This window comes from Triturus cristatus, chromosome 3_2, assembly GCF_964204655.1.
Source record: "Triturus cristatus chromosome 3_2, aTriCri1.1, whole genome shotgun sequence".
NCBI lineage: Eukaryota > Metazoa > Chordata > Amphibia > Caudata > Salamandridae > Triturus > Triturus cristatus.
Genome location: NC_140584.1, coordinates 55,414,505 through 55,442,385, shown reverse-complemented (window position 1 = coordinate 55,442,385; position 27,881 = coordinate 55,414,505). Strand labels below are relative to the sequence as shown.

Here is a 27,881-nt window from a genome sequence, read left to right as displayed (position 1 = left end):
ATGTCTGCCCCAATTGTATCCAGACCGGTGGCAAGGCGGTACAAAATTGTGCCTTGGGATCCAGCTTTATTGTCAACACACACTTCACCTGAGAGCTTGGTGGTTCAAGCTTCATGTTCCTCGAAACAATCCTCAGGTTCCTTTACCTCCACTCCAGGGATAAGGATTAAAGAAAAAAACTAGAACAGTCGGCTAAATAGTTATTTTCATCGGCCAGTGTGGCTTTGAAGTCGACTAACGCCACATGCCTGTTGGGATGCTACATCCATGCGTTGATGGACTCGGCTCAGGAGGTGATCCCTAAACTTCCAGAGGATGTCCAGGGACATTTCGTGGAGGTGCTGTCGGACACTCAAGCTGCAGCCCGTCAGGTGATTCAGTCCAGGCTTGATACGGCTGACTCCGTTGCTAGGGTGATGGGCTCATCGGTGGCAACTAGGAGGCACGCCTGGTTAAGAGAATCAGGATTCTCTCTGGATGTTTAGGCCACACTTTTTGATCTTCCCTTTGATGGCTCAAGACTCTTTGGGACCAAGGCAGACTCTTCTCTACAACAATTTAAAGATAGTAGAGCTACCGCTAGCTCTTTAGGTTTGCAATCCCAGCCTAGGGGTTTTGGATACCGGAGATTTTGGGGCTTTGGGAAGGCTACTCCATTTCGGGCCCGACGACAGCAGCAACAGCAGCAACAACAACAGAACCCGCAGTATAGAACATACAGAGGGAAGGGAAGAGGTTGTCTACTAGGATCTGCTCGCCAACAGATTTCCTCCTCTCCTGTTCCCCCAACTGGCTCCACAGGGAAGCTGCTCTAGATCCCCCATCTTAAAGCATGTTGGACCCATCGGCGGTTGGGTGTCCCATTTTCTACAAAATTTGAAATCTGTTACATCAGATCTTTGGGTTTTGAATCGTATGGAAAATGGGTACACCCTTCCTCTCCGGGAGTTTCCCCCTACTTTCCCTTCCCGCCAGGGCTGGTGTTCGGAGGACCATCTGTTGCTAAGCAACAAGAGGTCCTGTCCTTGCTACAGAAAGGTGCAATAGAGGTTGTTCCGGAGCAGGAAAGGGGTCAGGAATTCTACTTCCGGTATTTCCTGAACCCCAAAAAGGACGGGCGATTGAGACCGATCCTAGAACTAAGGATATTTAATTTTTACCTCAAACAGGAGAAATTCAAGATGTTGACCCTAGCTCAGGTTCTGCTGGTGCTGCAGCAGGAAGACTGGATGTTGTCGATTGATTTGCAGGATGCGTATTTCCACATTCCTATCCTGGAGTCGCATCAGAAGTATCTCTGTTTTACGGTGGGGTATCAACACTACCAGTTTGCAGTCCTCCCGTTAGGTCTTACTTCCGCACCACAGGTCTTCACAAAGGTGATGCCGGTGATAGCAGCACAGAAGGTCAGGGATTCCTGTTTTTCCCTACCTCAATGACTGGCTGCTCAAAGCAAAGTCTCCGGAGATGGTGCTGCATCATTTGCAAGAGACAACGCTTCTGTTGTTCGACTTGGGATTTTCGATAAATGTACCCAAATCTCACCTGGTGCCCTCTCAGCGCAAACTGTACAGAGGCAGTACTGGACACTACTGTGAGTCGTGCTTTCCCGCCTCCTCAGAGGATTCTAGACATACAAGCTATGATTCCAATGTTTCAAGATGGAGCGGCTGTTCCAGTCCTGAAGGTTTTGTGCCTGCTCGATCTGTTCGCTTACTGCATACTGATGGTCAACCATGCATGCATGCTGGCACATGAGGGCACTCCAGTGGTGCCCCGCAGACACTGGTTTCAACACAGCAGGGATTTCAGAGAGGTGGTCAGAATCTCCAGAGACACTGCAGCGGAGCTGTTATGGTGGAGTGTTCCAGGCAACCTGTCTAAGGGGAAGCCGTTTCAGCCTTCTTCTCTGGGGGCCAGAGTAATAACGGATGCCTCCACTCTGTGGTGGGAAGCTCATCTGGAGGATCTGGAGATCAAGGGCCTTTGGTCTCCAGAGGAAAGATTGCTTCACATCAGTCTTCTAGAATTGCGGGCAATACATTTGGCTCTCAATGCTTTTCTTCCCTCCCTTCGCGGTCAGTTTGTTCAGTTCCTGGCGGACAACACTACTGCCATGTGGTACATAAAAAAACAGGGAGGAGTATGGTTGTATCGTCTCTGCAGAGAGGCTCTGTGGCTCTGGTCCTGGGCTCAGGACCATCAAGATTTGCGTGATTGCAAATCATCTGGCCGGAGTGCTGAATGTGCGCACGGACAGTCTCAGTAGGCAGCTTTTGGCCAATCAAGAGTGGCATCTTCATCCGGAGGTGGTCCGCCACATTTTTCAGGATGTGGGGGTTTCCTCGGTAGGACCTGTTTGCCATTCACGAAAACGTGCATTGCCCGTCATTCTGCAGTCTCCAGTATCCGATGCGTGGAGCGTTGAGGAACGCATTTCAGTTAGATTGGGGCTCACAGCTTCTTAACGCATTCCCTCCCATAACCTTCATTCCTCGGGTTCTGAGGAAGATTCGCCAAGACCGGTCCCAAGTCATATTGATCGCCCCAGATTGGCCAAGAAGGGAGTGGTACACGGACCTCCTTTAGCTCTCATTGCACCCTTCTGCTCCGTCTCGCTCTCAGGGCAGATCTCCTCTTACAGTCGCAGAGGCAGGTTCTACACCCCCATCTCCAGAGTCTGCACCTTCATGCCTGGAGATGGAACGGGGCAACCTGAGTTTTTTCTCTCTCCCACTGGATGTTATATTACAGGTCAGAAGACACTCCACCAAATCTGTCTATTCTGGTAGATGGGCCAGGTTTGTTAGATGGTGTGGAGAGAGTTCAATTGCTCCTTTGCAGGCCCATTTGTCTGATATTCTGAGTTTCGCTCTTTACTTGGTTGTGCGGTAGCAACTGTTAAAGGCTACTTGTCTGCCTTGTAGGCCTTTCTTTGCTTGCCAGACCAACCCTCTTTGGTTAAGTCTCACATAGGAATGAGATTCATTAAGGGTCTCACTAACAGGTTTCCTCCCACTCCATTTATCATGCCTCAGTGGGATTTAAATATAGTTTTTACTTTCCTAATGGGTTCCCCCTTTGAGCCTTTACATAATTGTCCGTTTAGGCTACTGTCGTTCAAGACAGTTTTCCTTATTGTTGCGATTACTTCTGCCAGGAGGGTTAGTGAGCTACAGGCTCTTAGTTCCAAGCGCCCTTTCACTTCTATTCATGCAGATAAGATGGTTCTTAGGACCAGAGCTACTTTTCGGCCTAAGGTGGTCACCCCTTTCCACCTAGGGCAATCTACCCACTCCTTTTCCTCCCCCTCACCCTTCCAGGGAGGAGGAGAGAATTCACCACCTGGACCACCAAGAGGGCGGTCAGCTTCTACCTGGACATGTCTATAGAATTCAGGCTGGACGACCAACTCTTCATTGGATATTTGGGAAAAATGAAGGGCAAGGCTGTCCACAAGCGAATGCTGTCCAGGTGGATCATCCTCTGCATCAAGATCTGCTACGCCTTGGCCAAGAAGGAGCCTCCTGAAGGTATTCGAGCTCATTCCACCAGAGCTAAGTCTTCTTCTTTACTTTTAGCTAGATGTGTCGCTGTTGTAGACATCTGCAAGGCGGCAACTTGGGCCACCCTCCATACGTTCGCAAAGGATTATTGCTTTGACTCGGAGGGGCGGCCACTTTGCACGTTCTGTGCTACAGGATCTTTTGGTATAGGTAGACGGACACCCTCCTCCGGGAGCGGGACTGCTCAATTCAAAAGGTGAGAAATCCACAGGCAGATGTATCCATCAGAACAAGTTACTTACCTTCGGTAACGCTTTTTCTGGTTGATACTGTATTTGCCTGTGGATTCTTCACTAACCCACCCGCCTCCCCGTTGTCGGGCTACTCTAACGAAAACTATTTTGAGCAGGACATTCCTGTATTTCATTGTCATTTTACATGGATATGATGATTGTCGCTAAGAATTTCCTATATTTTAGAATTCTCGATTTTCTTTCTCCTTTGAATCATATACTGTGTATATTTGTGTATATATTATATACGGTGTATACTTGCGAGATGTTGTTGGTTCACCTGTTCGCCTCAAAGGCATGGAAATAAATGGGTGGAACTGATGTCAGCACGCCGACAAGGTCTTCTTATGGCTCTGATGACGTCACGTGGAGCCGTACCATTGTGACGTCCTCGTCGACATGGGAGAGCTATGAAAAAAGTTTCCATTGAATGCTGCGCAAGGGGTCATTCAAAGGTGGGGAATCCACAGGCAGATACTGTATCCACCAGAAAAAGCATTACCTAAGGAAAGTAACTTGTTCGTCACAACACGTGTGTGCGTCGTACTGCACCTGAAGCTATTTTAACTTATTTTTCTGTGTTTCATTTTACCGTTCCAAGAAGGCTGATGGCCATTTTAAAACTGTAAATTAAAATACAATAAAGTAAGATTCGGAGAGTAAAAATAAAAGTGGCCCAGTAGTAGTGTGCAGCTGCTGGGCCTTTGCAAATAAAATAAGCTAAATATAAATAACTTGCAGAGAGAAAGAGTCAAATCATGGGGATTTCTGCTAAGCTTCTCCACTGTATTCTGGTAAGTGTTGTTTGTTTTCTTTTCACTAACTCACGGAAAGGAAGTGTTCACCATCAGTTGATGCCAGTGCTGGTATTCTGTGCATTCCAGAAAAGCAACAGATGAGCGTTGGCAGAATAAGAGAACTGTTGGAGAGTCGAAAAGCCATGGAAGAGCAGGGTTTGAGAGAGCAATGGGGAAAGCAACCACACTACTGGGGGGGGGAACAAACATGTAAAACAGAGCAAACACAAAAAAGAGGAAAAACACACGAGTTCAGAAGAAGTGCTGAAGGAAAAAGAAACAATAGTCCCCTTATTGTAAGCAGTGGAATTCATCCAGTCAGAAAAGACAAACACAGGAAAAGGAAGGACAGTCTTTAAATATGAAGCAAGAATTGAGATTGGCAAAAGGAGCCAAACAATGATGAACAACAGAATGACCCAAAGCCCACTCGAAGTGTTGGTATTGTACACAATGCGTCTTTCGACATGGAACAGCTAAAGCAGTCTGTAGGCGAGACCTAAAAACTAGCATTTTTGGAACATGTGTTCCTCTGCATACAGATGCATGTGTTGGTGAGTAAAGATTGGTCTAAAGAATGGATGTGTCCTCAATAAAAAGAAAGGAGGTGAAGGTGAAGTCAGTGAACGTGCTCCACCCAAAAAAATAAACCTTATGCAGTGCATTAGTGCTGCTTTGTGTTATAAAGATGTGTGTTTTGTTAAGTTGTGTAAAGAAAAGAGAGATGTGTGGGTGCATGATGGTGGTTCTGGGGTGATAAGATGTGTGTGGCAAATGGTACAGAGATGGTGTAGAGGTGGATTGAGTGGTGAGCTGCACTTAAATATCTTTGTAAAGGACTATAGATACTGTTTAAGGATGTTGTTTAGTACTTTACATACACCCAGATATTTTTGAGTGAGGTGGTAAATGTAAGTATAGCCCCTTCATGCACACACCTATATTGTTTTGGCCCAAATGTGATCTGGATTGCATTGGGGGTAGTTATGGTTGCTTTGCAGTAAAACTCTGTCTATTTTATGTATCTAGATGAAAAACGTAAGCTCAATTTAATGTTTCCTGATCATGGCTATGGGCCTTATTTCGAGTCTTGCGGTCCATGAACATCCAGACTTGCAGGGCGCAGCGGTGGCTGTCTAGCCACCGCTGCACCGGCAATCCAACCACGTATTATAAGTTTGGCAGTCGGACCACAATTTGACCGCCACAACTGCCAGGGAACAGCGTTCCCTGGTTGTGGTGTGGCGGCCAGGAGCTCAGAATATGTTGGCAGTGCTGCTGTGGCACTGCAATGCATATTTTGAGTTTGTCGGCTGCCAGTCTTACATGGTGGTCAGCACAGCCATGTAAAAGCTGGCGGTGGTGGAAACAAAGAGGGTCATACTGGGCCCCCTTTTTCCCATGTGCGGGGACACATGTTGTGGACCCCCCATATGAAAGCGCCCCCCCCCCGCAGTTCCAGCACAGTATGGACTTTGCAGTCCATGCCGTGCTGGAATGTGCTGTGGCAGTCCCATGGCGAGGCAGTATTAAAGGCTCAATGAGCCTTTTTCCTGCACCGCCACGCTGCCTGCCCACCAGACAACAATTTGTATTGTAATATGCCGGACTGGCAGCATTGGGGTTTGTCGGTGTGGGAGCGGGGTCGTGGTGAACAGCCCCGCTACGACACCGCCAAACTCGTAATGAGGCCCTTTGTATTCTGTTTGGTGCAAAGTGTATGTGTAACAACTGTGTGTGAGTCAGTGCTCCACTTGCCTTTGCCAGTACCTTGGTTGCAATGAGTGTTCCTGGTATGTATGAAGCCTCTTTGGTTTAATCTGTTTAACTTCTCTCATGTTAGTTGGAAGTTGCTGGAAGGGGCTAAGCAGGGAGGTCCCTCTTGCTCCTGATGGGCATGCACAACATTTGAAGCAAGGAGCAACTGAGACTACGAGCTGTTGTACTTAGGACATTTGTCATCTTCAATTTATTTTTTTATGCGTACAGTGGTTAACCGCTGCTGCAATGTACATTTTTCTTTTTAGATGGTCATGTGATTCTCAATGCCCGTATTGCATAGTATACCTGATGGCCTTTAAGGTTGGTGCCAATGTCTGGCAGTGGCTTAGTGGCTGCTTGTCATCAGCAGGGCCTTCTCGGAATTTGGAGGCAGAGTCTCTGGATTTTTGCGCCAACTAGCGTTTACTAGGATTAGAAGGTTCTTCGAGTAAGATTTGCTTAAAAGAGAGCTCAATTTGACAAATGTTAGTGTAATGAGTAAAGTTACTAAACAGATGCATAAACTTTGGAAGTAGGTTCCTTTTAAGATATTCTGCAGGTTTCACAGAGTAGATCTGCTGATGCGGGTGCGGTTGGCTCCTCAGCTGACGAAGTGCAAAAGTCTTTGCCTAATTTAGAATGCAGTGCGAATGAGGCACTGGAAGGTGAAAATGAATCGAGTGAGCATTGGTGTGATTGGCCTGCAGCTCCCTGGAAGTGCATGGCACGTGAAATTGTCTCTTCCATGAAACCAGCCTTACTTCATGAAGCTCCTCCGAACATTGTCTCTCCAGCGGCTTACTCATACACGCTTGGTGTAGACCAGGCAGCATTTATTCTCGACAGTAAATGAGAACCCATCTGCATCTGCTACAGAGTCTCCTGAGGCATAACGATAGATCCACTCCTCATGGTGAACGTAGGCCAACCGGGGCAGGATCTGTGCAATTCAAAGGTACCTTTGGCTGAGAAGTATTTGAAACTCTTAGCAAGAACTGGACACTTCTTAACAAGGGACAGTCTGAACACATCCATACCTGGAGTGGGATAGGACTACACCCTGCGTAGTGCTAGGTCTGAACATATCTGTGTAAGGTTCTGAACCCTTCTCTTGCTGTGCACACCTGCTGGAGCAAGATTCTGAAACTGCCCCTGAACTTCAAACAATTTGAACCAAGTCTGCTAAGGACCTGATGTCAACTTGTTGCATTTTGTTAGGAGGAGTGCAGCATTGTGTTCTGCTTTGGTCACCGCATCACATAAAAAAAAAATACAAAGGACAACTGTAAAACAAATGTGACGGTTTATTTAGCAGATGAAATAACACCAAAGTGTTAGTTCACCAGAATGCCTGGGGTAACGAAATTGACACTGTGCATCCTTTCACCCTGTCCCACGCCCTTAGCCGTTCATGGCATCAGTGTTGGTAGCTAGTGCTACCTTTAGACTCTCGATAGTCTTACGGTAACTTAGGAGAGCAATGGGAAGGGCAAAGAGTGGAAGCTGTAGAAAGTGAACAGGGTTGTTCGGACCCTGTCTACTTTCTGCTTGCTCCTAGTGTCTTGACCCCTGGGACAAGCAGAAGCAAGGGCAGTACCATGGGTAAAAGTAACCATGTAGAAACACGAGGGAGCCTCATTACGATTCCCATTAAGCTGCACAACCTATTAGAATGAATCCAATGCATTGAATCCGTAATCGACTATATTTATTCTTCCACTTTTTAAACAGGTATAAGTATCCTTTATTTCTCTTGCGTTTTCGTCAATCCATTATACTCATTCACTTTTCTTTAGCTGCTCAATGAAACACAGGAACATCAATGTTTCCACATGTCACTCTTTTATTCAAATCACCCAATGCATTTCGGGAACAATCCCTTCTTCGGGGGTTTCTAAGATGCAAGAAATAATAAAATCAGTGCCATAATGATACTCGTGATTCAATAGACAAAAAAACCACGACCAAATTTAACTTGTGTTCAAGCTATGCGAGAAACTCTTACAAAACGAATTTTAGACAGTGTTAATAACTTGTGTGTTGATATCAGCAAGGTTCACACTAGATGAATCACATCGCATAACTCCACTAATACTCAACAATTCCTCACCTACTCTAATCACTGGGGCCGTGTTTGTAACATTAAATAGTACACTGCGCGCTTACCGTGACACATGCTGTTGAGAACGCTTAAATTTTCCTGATAAATATTTTCATCAAGGTGATGGGGGTCCGTAATGTCTCTCCCTCAATACTCGTCACCTTTTGGCCTCGATATTGTCGGCTTCGAATGCGGAAGTGCCCCCATCACCTTGATGAAAATATTTATCAGGAAAATCGTACTGAAAACATTTAACATAAAATAACAAGAACATACAGCGCTCCACAACGTGACCTAAAAAGAGAACACGGAGCATAGCTCGAGAAATTGGAATAGAGACATTCAGGTCCCAGTATAATAGATGAGGACCTGTAGCCTATGACCTGTCTTGATAAAGATGGCCTTATAAGAAATACCATCGAAACGCGTCGACTCCTCTGAATAACACAATCCGAGGGAGAACCGTGGTTTATCCTTAGTAGATATAATTGTGCCAATATATCACTAACCACTGTCATACATTTATGACCCACTAGGATGTGTAATACATGACAAAGTGCACTGTCTTCTGTTGTTTTCTGTTATCCGGGCTCATAACAGGTTGTTGAATGTACTTGAGTTAATATTTGTAAATCTTCAAATGGTGTGTTTTTTGTGTTTTTAAATATCCATACAAATGTATAATTGATTTTAATGAAATATATGTACATTTTTATATAATAAATGCAATGAATATTTTGTGCCTTTTTTTAATATAATTGATTGTTGTGTTAAAGTAGTACTGTACCATCATGTCCTAGTATAGGGATAGTATCTCCTGAAGTGTGATAAGTACCCCATTCCCTTGGAATAGATAAGGGGTCTCTCTCGGTCATTGATACACAAGTACACTACCACACCATGCATTCTTCACTATTACCCACTCCACACTACACCACTACACTCACACACTGCATCACTGCACTCTACTCTGCACCACTCCACTCCACACCACTTCACTCTACTCTACGCAAATGCACCCTACCCACACTGCTCTACTATGCACCCCTGCACTCTTCGCCACTGCACTTTACACCACTCCACTCTGCGGCACTCCACTCAATGCCATCCTACTCTTCAACACTGCACTCTATGCAACTGCACTCTATGCCAATGCACTCTACTCTGTATCACTCCACTCTACGCCAGTGCATTCTACGCCAATTCACTGTATTCCAATTCACTCTGTCACTCTAATCTACTCTGCACTCCGCTACTCTACTCTACCCCACTGTGCTCTACTGTGCGCCACTCCACTCTGAAGCAATATGCTCTAACCTGCTGCCCTCTGTGCCGATCCACTCTGTGCCACTCGACTCTACTATACACCAGTCCACTCTACACCACTTATTCAAAAGCAATGCACTCTACACCACTGCACTCTACACCAATCTACTCTGCTCCTCTTCACTCTATGCTACTATACTGTACTATGCAACACTTTACGCCACTGCACTTTATGCCACTGCACTCCACACCACTGTACTCTATGTCACTGCACTCTATGTTACTCTATTCTACTCTGCACCAATGTACTCTATGCCACTGCTCTCTATGCCACTCTACTCTACCACTCTACGTCACTACACTCCATGCCAATGCACTCTATAATACACTCTGCATTCTGACAGTCTGTTCTGCTACACTGCACTCTCTGCCACTGCACTCTATGCCACTACACTCTACTCTGCACCATTTTACTCTACGCCACTAGACCCTGCAACACTGCACTCTACCTGCAATCTACTCTGTGCCACTTTACTTTACGCCACTTCACTCTAGGACACTGAACTCCACAATACTCCACTCTATGACGCGCTACTCCATTAAACTCTACTACACACTACTCTATGCCACTTGACTTTTCAACTTTTTACCCCACTGTATGCCACTCCACTCTACAACAATCCACTCCCTCTACGCCACTCCTCTACAACACTCTACTCTACACAATACTATCTATGCCACTCCACTCTGCTCTACATCACACCACTACACTTTATGGAACTCCACTCTACGACACTCTACTCCGCTCTGACACTCTATTCAACCTTCAAGTCTACGACACTCTACTCCCTCCACTACACTCTACAATACTCCTCGTGTACACCCTCTATCACATGGCATGGGGATGGACTGGCCTTTAGGGCATTTCGTGACTGACTTTTCCTCTAAGACTGGCAGTACTTAGGGAGAGTCAATGACGTGACCTTTTCCTATATCTGGACACCTTGCTGGGAAACCTCCGTATTTCCCTTTGGCCTTGTTTGCCTCAACCTTTCTCTAGTAAATATGGCTATTTTGCCAGCAGAAGCAACCCTAAGCACTATCTTTCTGACATACCTGACAGTAATTAAGAGCTGTTAGGTACAGCTTGCTAAACTCCAAACACGTGGCATATCGTTTTCCTATTCACCCTTCTGTCTTGTTATCTATATCGTTGCTATTTCAAGCATCCTTTCTCTTTTTCCTCACAGGGCCAGTATCAATAGTTTTATTTACATACTCTACTACAGCTTAGAGGCAGAGTGCAACCCGCACGGCCGCAGCGCATTCAGAGACGCGCAGCGAGCGCGTGAGAGTTGGGTAATTAGTGTACAGGGGTTACGGCACCTAACGTGAGGTCAGCCGTGCCAACGGGATGGCGATTGCGGCTGCAGCGTTTGGCCGGCGGACTCCGCGCGCGTTCCTGTAGTCTGTGGTCGAGTAAGTATTCGCCGCCATGTACAGAAGACTGCTTCCCCGGTGAGGAACATGCTTATGTACTTAGCCAACCGACTGCAGCGGGGGAGTCTCATGTAGCGGGTCTCTTGTCTCGCCAATCTTGCATGTAAGGTTCGAGGAATCATTTCAAAGTGCTAGTGGTCCCTAAAATGTATATTGATAGAAATATTCACTGTTTCTTCACTTGTATACCCTGAAGTTATGAGCACAAATAAAAATTGTGTGTACAGACAGAGCGACGCAGGCGCATGGTACTTAGCTGTTAGCTGCACATATGTAAAGTTGTGTTATTCATAACCTTTTACAATATAGGCGTACACGGTACAGAACCTTATTTTGCTCAGTTCACAGGTCACCGAACATATTATCCTCCTGCCATTAGTCAATTTATAAATCCGTATTCAACAAAGGCAACCATAGTTTGGAATAGAGGTATATTTTGGCATCAGAATGAGCCAGCCACCAGATATGATTTGCACCAGAGAGGGGCATAACCGTAATGACAAATAAAATGCTCATGGTCTTGTGCATAAGAGGAAAATGTTAAACCATGTCAGAATTCCGAGCCTATGGAATCTAAAGCCACTTTACCCCTTGCCTCCCTGCCGTGGTTATTGGGTCGTTACTGCAGTAAGTTTTTACCGCATTTTAGAGTTCGAACTTCTCTAGCCCATATTCTCTGAAATGTTTGTCCATCTGGATTCCGCACAGGGGTTTTGGTCTACTTTATTGCCTGAAGCTCTTTGAAAACAGAATATCCTTGCGAATTCTGTGATCAGAACCCAGGTTTCTTGGTTCCAAATTAATTATCTTTGCAACTAAATCACACCTCGCCTGTATATGTGTACATTTCAGTAGCGCTGTTGTCGCCACAGTGCAGTTCCAATTCCGAAGAAGCTTTGTGGTCTGTTACAATGTGCTTGTGCTGAAGACCTACGGGTTGACTCACTTTTTATAGGAAGATTATGAATGAAATTACTGTTTATTTGGTAATTATGAAAAGACAGCTAAAATGACCTTTTTGTTAATAGTATGCGTTTTCGTTCAAGTGAATGTGACAAACACCAACAGTTTATGGCTGGGTGTAGACAGAAGGTGGATGATATATTACAACACATTTCTAAACCCAAGTAGATGTTCTCAAAGACGACAACGTTCTATAATGCCCATTTTTGGTGATTTCTATAATGCCCATTTTTGGTGATGGTCAACGATGCAGGACTGAGTAAAATAACTTTTTTTTCTCTATACTGGATAGCCCCTTTAAAAGGCTTATCTATCCCTGTTACAGAATCATTTTTAAATATTTGTTGCATTTGATCTTTACTGTGCGACTGTTGTTATATAAATGTATGGCCTACATTAACTATTGATATGTGACCTGCTTGATCAGTCAAAGCAGATTACCTAGAAAATCAATTGTCAGCCTTCAGAAAATCGATTTTGTTTTTAATATTTCACCTATATAGGGGTCATTCAATGAGAACAAGTATTTCTTTTTACCTAGTCCTGCATGGCTAACAAGTGCCTACAAAGAGCATTCCAGAATGTTACCTTTTTTTTATGTCTGCTTGGGTTTTGAAATGCATTTTGATATCCTTCACCAGATGGTCCTTGTAACGAGATATGGAATTTTGCTATTGACATGCCACTGTAATGCAACCTTATCATGCCCTGACTTGAGTGCTCAGTTCTTGGTGTGGCTAGTTTGCTTGTATGGGCGATGAATGCGGAATGTCCGGAAAGAATGCTGATGGAATACCCCTCAACATTCTGGAGATAGATCATCTTCCAGCTCTGAGGGGATGAAGGGGTGATGGTTATTAGTTGAGGTGTTTGGCATGAGATTGCAGGTCTGCTGTAGGAAGCATTCCAGAATAGTCCCTATTAATTGTGAATAGCATATCCAGCCCTGTTGTTTTCTCTTTGAAATCTAGTACTATTGTACAAAAAAATCAGTCCTAGTGGATCGACTTGGATTTGACATGTTTGAGTTTCTCTACAGCTCGGTCGCAATTCATTTATCTTGAGATGTTATACTTTGGATCAAAAGCATATTCGACTTCTAGACACCCAGAAATGACCTTGGAGAGAATATGCTGTTGTATGATGTGTTCTTAAAACTATGCTCCACCTCCCATTGCTCTGGAACTCTTGGAGTTTGTCAAGGTTATGAAGAAAATTATCTTTCTCTTAACACTGTCTTTTAGACACTCAGCCTGTTTCATCTACAGCAGTCCAGGCTACTTAGTCCAAGTGTTGTAGTGATGTGTTCTAGTCCATGCTGTTGACATGTTTCAACTATGACAGCCATGAGTCTCCTTGCTGTCAGCTGTTGGAAGGATTTGCTTGACCATTGATAGTTGCATTACTTGCTCTCCTTTCTGGCAGTTAATTCATTTTCCAGTTCCCCTTTAGAGATTGAACTGGCTGAAATGTGTGGCGAAAAGGCTGATATCCTGTTGTCTCTCTTTTGCAGGTATCCATGGGTCGAGGGAGGAACCTCAGTTTGTCACAGCCCGTGCGGGCGAGACTGTCATCCTGAGGTGTGACGTCATCCATCCAGTGACTGGACAGCCACCTCCTTACGTGGTAGAGTGGTTCAAGTTTGGAGTACCCATTCCAATTTTCATCAAGTTTGGATTTTACCCTCCGCACGTGGACCCGGAGTATGCAGGTAAGATGTGGTGCAGTCAGAGAGTTTTGTGCAGAGTAGTGCCTAACTGTGGGAGGAAATAGCAGCCCAAAAACAAGAACCACGATGTGAATAAGGGGACTTAAGCTCAAAATCATCATAACTATCTCATTACGAATGCAGGCGAAATCCCTGTTGTGCGATTGTCTTTGCAAATTGTAAGATATATATATATATATATATATATATAGTACAAAAGTTCACCGTCGTCGCAACCACACGCCCTGGGTGCCTCCTTTCGCGGTGGTGAGCCGCTCTTCCCAGCACAGGCAGTCGAAGACCAGAATTGTGTCAGTCAACACAAAACAGGAGCACACTCGAGTACGTGAGAAATTTTCTTTTATTCAGGAAGAGCCCCCCTCAGCGCTGACAGACTTGTTTCGCCTCTCTGGCTTTGTCAATGTCAGTTTGTTTTACAAAGTACCACCATTTTAAAGTGAAAAAAGTGCATTAAAATTGGTAAACATAAAAGACCGCCCAATACATGCATAATGCTTTGTTTTTGTGTCGTCCATCTTAACATTCTATGCGGCATTATTTTAAAGAATGATAATCATTATACTCAGCCTCTATGTTTATGGAACATGGTGTCTGAATTAAAAAAAACTCAACAATATACACATCTTTCATAAATAAGAAGATCGTAAATCATATAAGAAAAAATAGTATGCGAACAATCTTTAAGGAAAAACAGATATTTTGTCTTTCCCAAAAATTGTGTTTTTATATGAAGCCCTATAAATTGTTTTTCGCGCTTCAAGGTTTTAGGATTTATAACCATTCACCAAACAATTCAGCCATGAATGGGCATTAATTATCCAGAACAAGAGGATCTCCAGTTAAAAACAAGAAAGCAGACGGAGATTATATAGCCACCACTTCATAACTGAACAGAAAACAGATAAAATCACAGCAACCTCCTTTTTGTGTGATGCCCTGAAGATGCAGAATCCAGCGCACCAGAAAGATTCCTGGAGTTGTGGCTAACCTCATGGATGCCCGAGGGATGGTTCTCCCCAAGGTTCATGATCGAGTGGGCACACCGTTTGCTAGCCCTGCACCCACCACTGGGGGCTCCCCCACGTCCACTGCTTGCCTGTATTTTAAACTACAGCGACAAGGATATGATCCTCCAGGAAGCGCGCAAGTCCAGGAACTGCAGTACCAATCCTCTTGAATCATCATTTTTCCAGGCCATACCCACGCAGTCCATCTGTTCTGGTAATTAGCCATTTCTCAAACTTCGTAAGCGGTCTACTGGCCATGGGGCAAATTTGAAATTGGGTTATCCAGTGGCGGATCGCAGTGTAGTGCCAATGCTCCTCCTCCGTGAGGTTGTTGAAGTCACAGAGTTTGGGGAAATCCAGGAGGTCTGTGTGTTGTCAAAAGAAGTCACCAACTCTTTTGCAGTTGGCCCTCCGCCAGGCTTGGAAGGTGGTGAAACTCCTAGCAGGGAGGAAATCCTTTATTGCCACAGATGGGAGTAAGGGAAGAGCCTTGGCTAGAGACCTTTTATATTTTAACTCTGTCACAGGCGGTGACTGTGGCCCTCATTACTGGGATATATAAACTCCTGGAGGTCGGTATTGTTTGAGGAGCCAGGGTATCATCCAAATCTGGAGGCCATCCATGGCTTGGACCATGAAGTGCCAATGCTGTTCAATGAGAGTTCTACTCCATTCCACCATGTATCGCAGTTATGCCACTATGTAGTATTGAGCGATGTCAGGGATGTCCAATCCTCCCTCTCCCACAGGAAGGTAGGCCCGTCTCTCAGCCATGTGTGGTTCTTGCCACCCCAAATGTTGTATTCTATCGTGTTTTGTCAAGTAGACGCATGGGGGTTAGAGTGGTAGGGTTTGCATCACATAGAGGATTTTGGCGAGAAAGGTAACTTTCACTGTCGCTAACCTACCTACCCAAGAGAGACCACCTCCTCTCCACTGTAAGTCAGTTCGCTTTGTATTTAGGAGGTCAGCATAGTTGTGGTCAACAGACCTTTCGATGGAGGGGCCCATGTTCAGTCTAAGGTAATAGATCCAGTGTTATGCCCAAGATATCGGAAATTGCTGCTCCTGGAGGAGGCGGTCCTGCTGTGGCACCATGAGGTTGAGGGTGTGTGACATTTTGATATTGACTTTGAAGCCAGAGATCGCGCAAATGTTCTTTAATGTGTGTAACAGTGAGGGCAAGGATGTGAGGGGTTGTGTAAGTGTTAATATTACATCATCAACATAAAGGGAGATTTTATAGTCTTGACGGCCAAAGATGATGCCTGTGATGTGCGTGTTCTTTCAGATTCTCTCTGTCAAAGGCTTCATATAGGACAAATAGGAGCAGAGAGAGAGGACATCGCTGTCTTGTGTCTCTAGCTATAGGGAAGGCAGAAGATGTGTGGTTGTACCCATGTGCGAATTCTAGGAACAAGACCTATCTTGGCCAATACTTGCCAGAGATAAGGTCAGTGCACTTGACCGAACGCTTTTTCTGCATCAATAGAGAGAAGGAGATCCAGTGTGCGTGAGCGGGTCACTTTGTCCATGAGGTGCATCAGTCTTTTGGTGTTGTCACTACAGCAGCGTTCCGGGATGAACCAGGTTTGATCCAGGTAATAAGTTCCTGCATATAGGGATTTAGGCATGCTGCCAAGATACCCGTGAAGAGCTTGGGGTCTATGCTGAGCAGGGATATCCGGCTGTGGGAAACGCATCTCATTGGATCTTTCCCCAGTTTGGGAATCACTGTGATTACCGCCTCTCTCATGGAGCCGGTCAACGTCCTCATCTCCCCAAATGAGTTGTATAAACATGCTGGAAGGGGGAATAGTTGGGTGGCAAAGCATTTCTGCGATGAACCCGCCCATACTGGGCGCTTTACCCTTATGCAGCCGAGTAATGGCAGTGAGTACCTTATCTACCAGGATAGCTGCCTCTAGGGATTGTGCTTTTTCCTTAGGAAGGTGTACTGTATGTGTGGAGGAGAGATAGGTGTCTGTGTCTAATTGGTATGTTGCTTCTGCAGTGTAAAGTTCTAAATAAAAGCATTTAAATGTTTGTGCTCAGTCGTGTTCAGCGCGGACCACAGTGCCTGTTAGGGTATGTATCTCCTGAACTCTGTGTTTGTGTGCCTGGGTGCGAAGATTGTTTGCCAAGAGTCTGCCTGCTTTAATATCCTCATTGTGAAATTCCTGCTTAGTACCGAGAAGGGCTAATTCGACTCTGTCAATGTCCAGAGCATTGAGTTGCTTGCGGGTCAGGGTTAGTTGGCTGTGCACTCTATGGGCACCAGTTCATTTTTGGGCCTCCTCGAGTTCCTGCACCTGGTTTTCCAGGGCAACGCATTTGTCCCTTTTAATCCAATTCAGTCTAGCCGATATGGCTATGAAGGCGTCTCATACCACTGCCGTTAAGGCGTCCCATACTTGCGCCATTGGTGTGTTGAGGGAGTCAATCGCCTGGAAGTAGTGACCTGCTTAATTGTGGATATATATGAGAGAAGGGTGTGGTTGAGAAGCCAAGTTTCACTGAGGGGTCGAAGCCCCTGTGATGTGTAGCATCAGCGTGCTAGGCGCATGGTCTGAAAGGGCAGAGATCCCAATGTCGGTGACAGCGCTAGCTGGCTCTATGCAGGAGGATAGTAGGAAGTAGTCTATGGGTCGTAAGACTGATGAGATGCAGAAAAGAAAGAGCATTCTCTAGCCGTGTTGTGCCTGCCAAACGTTAATGAGGCTCACTTCCCAAAGCCATCATCCACCTTCCTCCATCGAAGTTCCTGTCTGTCCCAGCCGCTGGGTCGATCTGTCGAGTTCAGCGTTTAAGACCAGATTAAGGTCTCCCACCTATTATGAGGTCTGTGTCTATAGCTGAAGGGACTATATTCTGGGCCGGAGTAGGAAGCGTTCTTGTTGTTCATTAGGTGCATAACCCGTGGCAATCGTAAAAGTGTATGTCAGGAGTGTGAGTTGTAAGACTAGCAGTCTGCCTGTGACTTCTATTTCGGTTTGCAACACTTGTCCGCGGAATCTAGAGGCATGGAATATCTCCAATCCTGCTTTCTTACTGGGGCTTGAAGAAATGTTTTTGCCTGTTGAACCAGCATGATTTTAGCCACCCCCAATCTTCTTCAGGAGGTGTGTTTCTTGTAGGAGGCATATGTCGCACCCTGCTTCCCTAAGCATTGACAATAGTGATCGTCGTATATTGAGGGCATTGGGGCCCCATACATTTAAGCGGAGTACTTTAGGCATAGAAGGAGGTAATTGGGGTTGTCTGTGTGAGATTGGCAAAGGTACTTATCGCCCCCATCTGAGGTAGCGGGTGGCTGGTAGCGTAGCAGCCTGTCAAATACCTGCGTAGATCACCATGGGGGTTGGGTTGGGTTGAGTAGGGGAGGGTAGAGGACATAATTGGTGGCAAGTAACTGAATAATACCCATCATAGGGGCCTGTGTTGCCGTGTGGAGAGTGGTAGAGTCTACGGGAGGAATGGTTGGTGTGACTAAGCCAAAGGGAGGGTTCTTCCTGGCCCCTCCGTGTGAGGGGAAACATATCTGTCACTGTGTCCGTTAGGTTGAAGAGATCACTCTTCAAAATATGCTCTCTGAACAAAAAAATCTATGCAGATGATCTGCAATTAGAGTGTATTTATTGACAATATCTGAACAACATTGTGTCTGAAGGGAACATCTTGCAGAAGTCACAGCTGAAGACCTTGAAAGGCAGAGAAAGGAGGCTGCCCCTATACCTGCTAGAGAGGACAGGGATTTCCCCTTTTAAAGAAAGACATGCCGCCTCATCATGGAGATGATTCTGTGTGAAGTGCCCCACTAAGAATTTCCAAGAAGGTGGGCCAAAAAAGAAATCATGTTAAATTTCCAGAGCTCAAGTTTTTAAAGAAGTGCCCATTTTAATGCTGTAATCGATTAGCTGCTGCAGCAGTAGAATGGGCACTTCTTTAGAAAACTTGAGCTCTGCTACTTGACGGCAGCAGACCAGCCAAGGAAGAAATACAAAAAACATCAAACAGCTGAGAAATGGGGAGGCAGCAGGACCCGACAACATTCCTGCAGAGGCACTGAAGACAGGCATTGAAATATCTATAGAAATGCTCTACTCCACGTTTGGAAGGATCTGGGAAGAGGAAAGGGTGCAGTCAGACTGGAAGGAGGGATATCTCATCAGGATCCCCAAGAAAGATGACCTGAGTAACTGCGCAAAATACAGATGGATAACTCTTCTATCAACCCCAGGCAAAGTGTTCAACAGAGCCATCATAATAAGAATGAAGGAACAAGTCAATGCTTAGCTGCGAGATCAGCAAGCTGGCTTCCACAAAGATAGATCCTGTACAGACCAGATTGCAACATTGTGCATCATCATTGAGCAGTCGATGGAATGGAACTCCCCCCCCCCCCCCCCCCCCCTGTCAACTTCATCGACTATGAGAGGGCAATCAAAAGAGTGGACTGAGAGAACTTTTGGAAACTTCTCTGGCACCTTACGGTGTGCCAGATAAACTTGTAAGAATCATCAGGAACTCTTACGAGGAAATGACCTGCACGATAGGCCATTGAGGACTTCCAAGTGAGGACCGCCGTCCACCAGGGTTGTTTGCTCTCACCTTTTCTCTCCCTTCTGGCCATAGACTGGATTATGAAGACATTCACAGCAAAGAGAAGAAGTGAGATTCAGTGAAAACCGTGTACGCAGCTCGATGACCTGGACTTTGCAGGCAAGCTTGCCCTACTCTCCCATGCCCATCTGCATATGCAAGAGAAGACCGACAAGATGGCAGCCGTATCAGTAGATCTTGACCTCGACATTCACAGGGGAAAAAACAGGATCCTGAAGACTATCACTGCCAGTACAACTGCAGTCACTCTTGCAGGTGATGCCCTGGAAGAGGTTGAGGTCTTCATCTACCTGGGCGGTGTCATAGACCAACAGTGCGGCACAGACACCGATATCAAGGCAAGAATCGGCAAAGTAAGGGCTGCCTGCCTTCATTCAGCTAAAGTAGAGCAGAAGCTCCAAGGACTTAACACTGCAAACCAAGATCAGGCTTTTTTCACACCAATGTAAAATCAGTTATTTGGTATGGAGCAGAAATTTGGAGGAAAACAGTGACCACCACCAACAGACCTATATCAGCACCTGCCTGAGGAAAATCCTCCAAATCCACTGGCCAGACTCCATCAGCACCAATGACTTAAGGCAGAAGACTTTCCAACTCCCTGCTCATGAAGAAATCATGAAAAGACGATGGAGCTGGATAGGTCACACCCTACGCAAGCAAGCATCAAATACCACCAGGCAAGCCCTGATCTGAAAACCTCAAGGGAAAAGGAAAAGAGGAAGCCTGGAGGCTGACTACAAGGAGAGGGGTTACATCTATAGTCATATTGAAAGAAAAGTCTAGGACAGAGGTGGCTTGAGAGTCCTAGTTGATGACCTATAGAAATAGGCATAAGCAAGTAATTAAGCCCATTCTACTGCCACAAAAAAAGAAACCTAAGTTTCCTCAGAACAAAAACATCAAAAAAGTATCCTGAACACTCAGTGCACAATATGGTGTGAAAAACAACTTTCGTTGGGGGGCCTGCCAGCTTTCCCAACTAAACCATTGATGACTGAAACCCTCCCTTTGTTGATGAAGTTACTGCTGCAATAGCTCCCTATGTCTGCAGCACTGTTGACAACAGCCCTATCGTCAATGACCACATCCCAGGCAAAGACTCCTACAACACTGTCAGCAAGGACTACTCCCCAGAGGATCCTGTGTACAATGACACCACCACTATTTACAGTACTGTCAGTGAAACCATTGACGATTCCTGTGTCTGGGTATTTTAGTCTCTCACTTGCAGATCAACACAACGCGGATGAATGTGCCCCTTTCTGATGGATACTTTAACTGTAGATTCCTTATGTTTGAACATTACCCCAGGCATCAGAGTGGTCCAGAAACCTTTTCTCCATAGCTCTCCCCCCATCAATAGGGGGCACCAGCTTTGTGCGTTGCCAGACATGACATTCCTTTGATGTTCAGACTCCATAAAGCACTCCCTCCGTCTCATAGGATCGGGTCTTTGACAATGATAAGTGAGTCCTATGAGACTGAGTTTCCCTGGCCTAAAATAGTTTATGCCTACGGCAGGAGGTCAAATGAGCCCAATTCTGGAATACGTTCTGCTTGATTTGTCATGCTGATCCATTACCGGGTGCTCCCCCTTTCTGTCCTGATGAAGACCTCACCCTAAGGATGCACTGACCTAGACCATTTAAAGGGGTCGAAACGTTGACTGTCTTATCACAACAAGCAGTGACCACTGGGATCTGTTATCAGGGTCCCTCAATATGCTATGTATTTTTGTGTAATTTTCTGCCTGTGAAAGGCTGGACAGGTTACCACATGTAAATATAATATATATATGGCACATTACCTCTCCTTTCCTTTATTACCCTCACCAATGCACTTTTTCCCTGAACACTATATATTCTCTCTTCACTGTGAGCACCTTTATTTCAAATATCAATGATATTATGACGTTTGCAAGAATTGTATGATATTTTGACATTTAGAATTGTATTGTTGACAATTATCATTTGATACACTGCTCAATAAACTGCATTTGTTGCAGTTAACTTTAGGAATGACAGTCAATGCACTGATTTATTTTCTTTGAATTGTTTCTACTGTGACCATTTGTTTGTATTGTACTGCTTTTCAACCGGGTTCGGTAGATTTTCGGGTTACCCCATTGATACTTAACTTGGGATATGGTGGGCACTCTCAATCCTTATCTTCTCTAGGAAATCCATATTCACTTTGACCTCAGTAGAGATGGTCGAGCGGCATCTGGGCAGGGAAATCCGTCCAGCCTGATTACGGCTGATTCAATTGCCAGGTCTTTGGGGACATCCTTGCTGCCCGAAGGCACTACCGGATTATGAAGTCACGATTCTCCTTGCATGTTGAGTCCTCCCTGATGGATCTTCCCATTGAAGTCCCCAAGATATTCGAGGAAACAGCAATGTCAGTCTTGGAACGTTTTAAAGCAAGTTCTTTCATGGCCCACTGTTTTTTGGCTTCTGAAGAGGACTCCGATTCTGCCAATACCAAGTAGCTCTTGCTCAACTACAAACTCAAACCCCACCCTAAGCCAATACAGGGCTCATGGACAAGTTAGAGGATGGCCAGCCACCCAAACAGTCATTCCTCCCTCCTCCTCCTCAGCCACAACAGAGAAACTCCTCTAGTTCTTCCTTGTCAGTTTATTGAAGGACGGTGGAAGGCCGAAGTTTCCTTTTTTCTATGGGGCCTCGAAGGCCATAGCTTGGGATGAGTGGGTCTTTCAAATTGTGGAAAAATGGGTATATCCTACCCTTCCAGCAGTCTCCTCTTTGGATCTCTCCCCCTGCCAGTCTGATCTTTTGCAGGAACACCTCCTCCTTCTGCAGCAAGAAGTGGTAGCCTTGCTTCCGAAAGGAGACATGGAGTTGATGCCAGAGCAGGTGATTAGTCAAGGATGCTATTCCCAATACTGCTGTGTTCCAAAGAAGGATGTGGGTCTTTGTCCGATCCTGGACCTCAGGTTTTAGCATCTCTTTTTCCGCAAAAAAAGTTCAAGATGCTGTCCATTGTATATGTTCTGTTGGTACTTGATCTCAGAGGCTTGGTGTCACTGGACTTACAGACAGCGTATTTCCTTATACTGATCCTTTTATAGTGGCCTCAACTCACTTCCAGTTTGCAGTCTTTCCTTTCGGTCTGACATCATCACCACAAGCCTTCACAAGGTGAAGGAGGTTGTAGCGGCCCATCTCCGGAGGTCGGGGATTCTAGTTTTTCCCTACCTGGATGACTGTCTTCTGAAGGGCTAGGACTCTATAGGTGACGTGTTCACATATGCAGTCGACAGCATCTCTTCTGCTCAACTTGGTTTTTTCTATAAATGTGCCTAAATCTCATATGGAGTTCTCTCAGCTCCTCCTGTTCATAAGGGCAGTACTGGATACGATCTTAGTTTGAGCCTTTCCGCCAGAGCATAGTATGAGACATTCATGCACTGCTTCCCCAATTTCTGGAAGGGGCCTGGATTCCTGTCGTTTGTGTCCTTCTCCTGCTAGGTCTGTTGGCTTCTGACATTTTCTTGGTCAAGTGTGCCCACTGGTTTGTGAGAGCAGTCCAGTCATGCCTTCGCAGGCTTTAGTTTCATCATGCTGGTAACCTTGCAGACTCTTTTATAGTTTCTGGGGACACTGTAGTGCAGGTTGCCTGGTGGAATGTGAAGAGATGTCTTTCTCACCCACTCAGACTGTGACAACGGTTTGTGACAGATGCTTCCGCTATGATCTCAAGCTCCTCCAGATGAGCACCCCATGCCAGGGTCCTTTGGTCTCCAGAGGAACAGAGTCTTGATTTAAATCTGCAGCAACTGAGGAAGATTAGCCTAGCTCTCAAAGTGTTACTCTCTTTTCTTTGTGGTTGGTCAGTCTAGATCTTCACAGACAATACGACTGTGACGTAGAATTCAACAAATGGGAAAGTGAGTAAGGTCCAAGGCTTGCTGTTGAGAGCCCTGAGGATCTGGCTGGAGCTGCACAGTCAAAAAATGTGGCTGGTGGTGAATCATTTGGTGGGCTTACTGAACTCTAGAGGCGACTACCTGAGTCGGCGCCCTCTTGCCAATCACAAGTAGTGTCACCATCCTGAGATTGCAAAGAGTATCTTCAATCTATGGGGCGTGCCACATGTCAGTCTCTTTGCCACTCACTGCTATTCGTGTTGCCCAAAGTTCTGTACCCTCCAGCATCCGAGGCAAGGCGTGTTAGTGGATGCATTTCAGTTGAAGTGGAACTTACCTCTCCGCTAAGCATTTCCTCCCATACACTCTATTGCTCAGGTTCTGAGAAAGATTTTCCAAAGTGGGGCCCATGTCATCTTAGTGACCATGGATTGGCCAAGAAGTATGTTGTACAAAGAACTCTGTGTGTGTCCCCTGCTTCATCTTCATCTCAAGGTGGACCTAATTTCCACCCACATCTCCAGAACCTACACCTTCATGCATGGAAATTGAGCAGGGACACTTGGTTACATTTTAGCTGCCTGATGATGTGGTGGATCTGCCCGTCGTTCTTCCACCAAATTTAGGTGGTACCGGTTTGTAACTAGGTATGCAGCTCATTAGAGTAACCAATTCAAAGTGTGACTGTCTGACATCCTCAAATTTTAGCTTTTGTTAGAACAGTGAGGTTGTGCCGGGGCGAGGGTTAGGGGGTATAAAGCAGCCTTCTCTACTTTACTATGTCTACTGGATCAACTGTCCCTTTTCCAGTCCCCCACTGTTGTGTTTCTTGAAAGGTCTAACCAGTATGTTTCCTCCCACTCATTTTGTTATGCCACAGTGGGATTTAAATCTGGTTCTGACTTTCTTGGGGGCATCATTTGAGCCTCTTCATAATTTTTCATTACAACTATTTACTGTTAGTCAAAGTCAAATAGACTTTATTGTTGCAGTAAAACACAGGCATAAAAGCACAATACAAATATAAAAGTGATCATTAAATAAATAAGTACATAGTAAAACATTCAGGATAAAAACATGTATAAAAGTACCATCAACAGGTAGCTACAAGCTGTTAAAAGATCATTTGCTTTCTCTTGGCGAGGGAACGTTTTAAAAATGAACAAACATTTCTGCAAAGTGTTGGAGAGTTCAATGATTGCAGGTACAACAAGGCTTCAGCACATCTTCTAATACCACATGCTCTAATTAGTGGAACTAAAAACCTTTTGGAGTCAGCCCTATAGTATGTACAGAAGAAATGGAAGTGGAGCATGCTCTGGGGAGAGGACTCATCGCATGGGCAGATTAACACAGAGTCAAATTGACCTAACAGAAAGCTTAAATGCCATCTCATAATGCCAAACCTGAATCTGGTTAGCAGAACTGTCCCATGTGTTATCTGTCCGAAACAGATACGGTTCCATTTTGGGGGTGGTTTGCAAGTTAACATACTCTGAGAAAGATTTTGACTGATTCAGAATCCTCTGTATACTGAGTATTCCTGGTTATAAACATTTTCCTGACCCATGTAAGATCTGCCCTAGTCATTCTTGCAGGGGAGGAAACAAAGCTCAGGTTTCCCCAAGTCAGACATTTCCTGTTTAATGTATTGCAGACAGGGGATGGCTAAGTCTCAGTCACAGGCAAGGAAGTCCAGGATCACCTTCCTGTTTAGGCCTGCATATGGGTTCGCCCAGATGGCGCACCATAGCGCCAGCTGGGACAGGTTAATAAGATCTTCGACAAACCCAACACCAGGCTCCTGATGGACTTGTATGTTGCACAGGCGGGGGGTACAGCCAGGAGATGACACAGGACCTTGTTAGAGTGCAGAGATGTTAATATAGTCCCAAATGCCTATCCCGTAGGTGAGAATAGGGAGACACTTGCTCCTAAATACCTCCAACAGGGGGGTCAGCGGCTTTCTGCTGATCCAGGAAGCTAAGTTGTATATAAAGTCAGCAGTGCTGGCAAACCTTTGTGAGGCTTTGTACTTACATGGACCCCAGTTTCCCTTGGCATCGATGACCACACCCAGGTAACAAAACTCTGGTAGATTTGGGCATACAGTGCATGGTAAATGTTTTTAAGTGGTTTGTGGTTAGGCCCAAAGACCCAATACATCTTACAAATTTCTGAAAAAGGGTGTTTAGGATCTTATGTGTTCTCCCCTTTAATAACGCGTCATCCGCTTAAAGTAACGCAGGAACTTTTTGTGTGCCCACCATAGGGACATCCGCAGGACAGTCAGACAGATGTCCTCCAGTCCGCTAATATATAACAAAGTGGATTGGGGCCACTTCATAATTAAGATGTGTGAGTAAGTTCCAAGCACTGTATATCCAGCTTCTTTCCACCACTTTCTACGCCTACAAGTTAGCCCTCCGAACCAGAGCTGCTTTCCTTCCAAAGGTGATAGCTCCCTTCCATTTATTTCAATCCATTACGCTGTCATCTTTGGCCCCCCTGCACCCTCTTCCAACTTCACCCAACCAAAGAGGTGGAAAGGTTGCGTAGGCCAGATCCTGAAGGAGCAGTGAGTTTTTACATTGACCGCACAAAGGACTTTTGCAAGGATGGCCAACTTTTTGTAGGTTAAGTAGGCAACAGGAAAGTGAAAGCAGTGCAGAAAAGGACATTATCTAGATAGATCATTTTATGCACCAACATCTGCTATACCATGTCCCATAAAGATCCACTGGGGAGCATTAGGCTGATTATACAAGAGGCAAATCCCCACCGTCTGCCTTGGCGATGAGTCCTAGTAGGTGACATCTGCAGAGCAACCACTTGACCATTCCTTCACACCTTCGCTAAGCACTATTGCCTGGATTCAGAGGTCAGCAGTGATTGGAATTTTGCCCGATCCGTGATACAGGACTGCATGGCATAACCATTCATCAAGGCTCTCCGTCCCATAGGTGGGTATTGCTTGGGGATCTATCTGAGAGGTGAGGAATCTGCAGGTAGAATTATCCATCAGAAGAAAAAGTTACTTTCCTTCCCTAAAGCTATATCTGTCGGATACTCTACTTGCAGATTCCTCTCCCAATCTCTCAAACTTCCCCATTGATGGATGGTTATGAGCCAGAAATTATAGGATAAAAGTTTTCTGTTGTTGCACTACATATCTCACCCAATGTCAGTCTCATCTTGCTGCCTTGATGGTACATAAAAAACAGATGAGAAACTGATGTTGGCACAACAGTGGGGGAACTTTATGGAGTCGGCAAAGTCACAGGACTGTCACCTCCAGCTTCGCCTGGAGCCTGCACACCCTACCGTCAGGGGATAGCTGTGGAGAAAAGTTTTCTGGACCAGTCTGGTGCCTGGGGGAATATTCAAGTGGTGGGCAATCTGTAGGTAGATAGAGTACTCACCAGAAATATTGTTACTGAAAGTAAGTAACTTTTTCATATGTATCTGTCAGAAACCTGGATTCAGAATTCTAAGTGGACATCAGCGACCAGGAACAGGTTTTGGATCTGGCTTACAGTCAAACTCAACTGTACGTTTATAATACACCTGAATATGAAGAAGAGACAGGGAAAATTACCATGAGGAAAGGATGCTTCAAAACCTTTGCACAACCCACAAGGCTATGAGGATACACTCACCTATTCCCTCCACTGAAAGGTTGAAGGCCAGACAATTAACTTTGATTCCATCACCGCGACCCGCCCAGTGTGCAGACTGCTGTCGACTTCCTGACACCTTAAAGTAGGTGACGAGACTTTCCAGAAGTTAGTCCCACAGCAACATTTCTGTGCTCCGCAGAAGCCAGATCCTGTGCTTCTTAAGCAACATTGTCCTATGCCACCATCCACTACCTGCCTCAATCACTGTTGCTGTCTCCTCAGGAGCCTCCTGTGCCAGCTACAGCCCAGTACCTTCCACTCCTTTGGATATGAATGAGGAGAGGATAGAGACCAGGACAAAGACATGGAGACCGAATATGAGGAGTGCGAAGTCCTGGAACATGGGCCTGACAAACAAAGCGAGCAACAAAAAGATTAGGAATGGGGGAGAAATACGGCTCTGAGACTGGATTCTCCTCCCGATGACATTGCACATTTCCCTATCCCGCTGCAAATGGCAGCTTGTTTGACTTGCTGATGTCTGCAGTAGTAGCACATCCGTGCCTTCTGTGTGATTTGAAGGAAAAACCGAAGAACATGGCGAAGGCAATCCCAGGTTTAGAAGGCATTTGGAAAGATGGGCAAACACTTTTGAAAGTGCTGGCTACAGTTCAGGCATCAGTGCCGTGCTTAGAATAGAATTTTAGTGCACCAGATTCAGCACCAGCATGTCTAACAGGACATCTTAAACCACATTCCATCTTAGCAACAGCATGGCACTTAGTTCTGTGGAATTGGGATTCGGATTGGCACAGTAGGT

General features: G+C 45.4%; 1 protein-coding gene across 4 annotated transcripts in view; it reads left to right on the top strand.

Annotated features, from left to right (window-relative positions):
- The window catches only part of IGSF9B (immunoglobulin superfamily member 9B), a 1,286,301-nt gene that overhangs the window by 183,196 nt on the left and 1,075,224 nt on the right, over positions 1 to 27,881 (top strand). For all 4 annotated transcript variants that reach the window (XM_085647232.1, XM_085647230.1, XM_085647233.1 and 1 more), the window contains exon 2: positions 13,701 to 13,898. In XM_085647232.1, the coding sequence (XP_085503358.1) occupies positions 13,701 to 13,898 (198 nt within the window). The remainder of the gene's footprint in view (positions 1 to 13,700; positions 13,899 to 27,881) is intronic.